This window comes from Chiloscyllium plagiosum, chromosome 8, assembly GCF_004010195.1.
Source record: "Chiloscyllium plagiosum isolate BGI_BamShark_2017 chromosome 8, ASM401019v2, whole genome shotgun sequence".
Lineage (NCBI taxonomy): Eukaryota > Metazoa > Chordata > Chondrichthyes > Orectolobiformes > Hemiscylliidae > Chiloscyllium > Chiloscyllium plagiosum.
Genome location: NC_057717.1, coordinates 40720991 through 40724879, shown reverse-complemented (window position 1 = coordinate 40724879; position 3889 = coordinate 40720991). Strand labels below are relative to the sequence as shown.

Here is a 3889-nt window from a genome sequence, read left to right as displayed (position 1 = left end):
CTTCCAAATCGGCACCACCCTCATGACCTGTCCTACCTGTCAATCTTCCTTCCCACCTATCCACTCCACCCTCCCCTCCCCTCCCACCTTTTACCTTTACCCCCAACTCCATCTAGTTAATGAACTTTCAGCTACCTTACCCCAGGCCCACCCCCTTCCATTTATCTCTCCACCTCCTTGGCTCACAGCCTCATTCCTGATGAAGGACTTTTTCCTAAAATGTCGATTCTCCTGTTGTTCAAATGCTGGCTGACCTGATGTGCTTTTCCAGCACCACATACTCGACTCTAAACTCCAACATCTGCAGTCTTCACTTTTTCCTAGACGTTCATCTGCTCGATCCTCTTATTATTAGCCTCACTAGCTCACAGCATCGCGAGTAATCCAGATATTCCTACCCACGAGGACCTCCTTTTAAAATTCCTGCCTAACTTTTTATCTCCTCTCTTCAGCATCTCATCCTTTTTCCGTCCTGTGTCATTCGTTCCAATGTGCACAGTGACCTGCTGCTGGTCCCATTGCCCTTTGAGAATATACTGCCTTGGAATATTCTGCCTGGAAACAGGGAGGCAACACACCATTCTGATGTCTCGCTGTCGGTCGCAGAAACATCTATCTGTGCCTCTGAATAGAGAGTCCCCTTTCACAATCGATCGCTTCGTACCTGACATACCCCTTGTTACATTACAGCCTGTCTCGGTCCCAGAAACTTGACTATTCATGCTGCGTTCTCCTGAAAGGCAATTACCCCCTACATTTTTCAAAACAACATACTTGTTTGAGATGGGGTTAACCACAGGAGACTCCGTCACTACCTGCCTCCCTCTACTACTTTTCCTGGTTTTTCTCCCTTACTTAAAACTACCATCCGTCAGATGCCCCTAGTTTCTGTAAATTCCTCATTGCCTCAAACTGCCGCTTCAACTGATGGATGTGATCTGATAGGATTCAGAACCAAACACACTTACTGCTGACATAATCATCAGTATTAAGGAAACTCTCCCTAATCTCCAACAGCTGATAGGAAGAGCACATCACTCCACTCAAGGCCATCTTTGTACCTTAACAACCTACAGAAAATAGGTCTTATGCACTAAAAAAACCCACTAATCCAGTCTAACTTAGTATCTATGTTTCATATTTTAAAATTTTAATCAAAGGACAGATCTCAAAAAAAACAAAAAATAACCAACTCCATTCACTATTAAAAATGACAGCAATATTACACTTAAAAACCATGCACTTATCTGCTCCATGCTGTGTGCTCTCCAACATATTTTCTTCGGATGTCAGCTGTGAATTTCGTTGTTTGTCAATTTTTCTTCAACGCACCCCAATGTCCGGAAACACTTGAACTCAAAATGCAAAGACAGTAACTGTACAGATTTACTGCTGTGTCAGTCAGCAGTGTAGGTTTCTTTCTCTCTGTCTCTGTCTCTGTCTCTATCTCTCTCTCCCCCTCTCTGTCTCTCTCCCTGACCATGTGGTCACTATCTTTGTTCACCTCCTTCTTTTTAAAGTGTCATTGTTTTGATTCATTTTCTCCGAAACTTCCAAAACAATGCAACAGCTTAAAAACAGTAATTACTGCTTGTGGATTTCGAGAAACTCACTTCCAACACCTAATATACCCTAAAAGCGAGCAGTTCTTACAGCCAAAACTTTCCCATCCCCCATCTTGGATTATCCAAATCCTGATAGCTTTTGTTCCATCTCCATGTCAAACCTTATCACTCATCAATTGGTTCTCCCTGTTTCAGTTTGCTTACTTGTCTTCTAATCCTGACGAGTGTAGGGCAGAAATGTTCAATTTTGTTTTTCTTTTAGCAGCATTTTGGTTTTGTTCAGTTCTACAACAATAATTCACTATCTTTTTTTAAAGAACTTTCTACTTCTCTAATGGCTGCATTTAATGCCTTCAGTTGTGAGGAATATTTGTCCCTATTCTCGAAGAAACTGAGCCCATCTTGTACCAAACTGGTTGAATGTCAGACAGATCAGGTAGTCAGGCATCACTCACCCCTAGAGGTACACTGACAAGGAAAGCCCAGACTTCAGTCAGGTTTTCTATTACTTCTCATCAGGTATTCCTTAAAATACTGAAACTTGACTGTCCTTCAGTCCATTTCTGGAGTTCTTAAACCATGAACCTTCAACCTTCAGTAGGGCCAATGGTGAAATGCCACAGTGGGGGTGATCTCTTCAAAAAGGAACTAACTTGCGTCAGAGATGCTAAAATGTCTCAATATATCTAATGCAAAACTAATTTATTTGACTTTTATCCAAAATATTAAACCTGTCTCACACAGGTTAATTAACCTGAGCATAAACAGACTCAGTGAACATGGCTTGGCCCTGGATGTGGTTAACAGCACAATCTCATTGCTGTAGTTCCTTATGAACACGTCGGTGTCTCAGCAGGTTGAATGAGCGAGGAAACCCTTCTTACACACAGAGCAGGTGAATGGCCTCTGCCTGGTGTGAACCCTCTGATGTTTGATGTCAGACGATTGACTGAACCTGGTCCTGCAGTGAGAGCCCCAGAAAGGTTTCTCATCATTGTGAATATGTTGGTAGAACATCAGTTTCCTGGAGCCTTTAAAGCACTTCCCACAGTCTGGACATTTAAAAGGCCTAGTCTCAGTGTGAACTCACTGGCCTCCCAGTAGGGCAGAAGAGTGAGTAAATCCCTCCCTAAACACAATGCAACGAAATGGTATTACCCTTGTGTGAACTCACCGGTGTGTTTGCACATAGGATATGGTACAGAATGCCTTCTCATTCGGCTCAGGGGAACAGTCTGAGTTTGCTGATATATCTGCAGCTGGATGACTGAATGAACGCCTTGCCGCAGTCAGAGCAGGTTCTCAGCCTCTACCCAGTGTGATCTCGCTGGTGTGTAGGGAATTGAAATGATTTTTTGAACTTAATGCTGCAGTGAGTACTCCTGAATGGTCTCTCCTCTGTTCGAATACATCAATGGCACATCAGTTGCCCAGAATTTCTCTGGCATTTTCCACAGTCTTGTCATTTTAAAAGTTCTTTTATCTGGGTGACCTCTATGGTCTGCCTGCAGTTGAGAAGACTGAGTGAATCCCTTCCCACACTTGGAGCAGATGAATGGCATTTCCTCAATGTGAGTGCATTGCTGAATTTCCAGTTGAGGTGGGGATTTGAATCCTCCTTCACTGTCCTCATATTATGCTTTCTCCCCAGATTGACTGTGATTATATCTTGACAGTTCAGATGATTTCATCCACACACAGGACAGGTGCACAGTTTCTCATCACTTGGTGTGAGCGGCACGGTGGCACAGTGGTTAGCACTGCTGCCTCACAGCGCCAGAGACCTGGGTTCAATTCCCGCCTCAGGCGACTGACTGTGTGCAGTTTGCACATTCTCCCCGGGTGCTCTGAAATCCTCCCACAGTCAGGTGAATTGGCCATGCTAAATTGCCCATAGTGTTAGGTTAAGGGGTAAATGTATGGGAATCGGTCTGGGTGGGTTGCTTATCGGTGTGGACTTGTTGTGCCGAAGGGCCTGTTTCCACACTGTAATGTAATGTAATATAGTGTTTTAGCCTTCCAAGTTCAGAATTGAACAATATTCCAATCATGAAAAAAAATTAATCTTTCCAATTCTAATATGATACCTGGTTCTGTTTCCTGACCACAGACTGTCCCCTTCACATATTCTGTGAAGCTAATTAAAGAGAAGGAAAGTGAATGAGAGAAGACCACAGTCTGCATGAATAGTCATCACTGAGACCTGGCTACAGGATGAAATTCTAGAACGGTCCTGCAGAGGGCGCGCGGTGTCTACCCCAAAGGACGCCAGTGCGCAGGCGCCGGATTGAGCACGTTGGAGCATGCGCACATATTTCAGTCTC

At 43.9% G+C, this 3889-nt stretch overlaps 1 gene segment (V, D, J or C); it reads right to left on the bottom strand.

The window, feature by feature from the left end:
• Nucleotides 1-2912, bottom strand: part of LOC122552336 — a 955507-nt gene extending 952595 nt beyond the window's left edge. The window contains 1 exon segment of the V gene segment in view: nt 2740-2912. Within this exon segment, the coding sequence occupies nt 2740-2782 (43 nt within the window).
• Between the last annotated feature and the right edge of the window lie 977 nt (nt 2913-3889).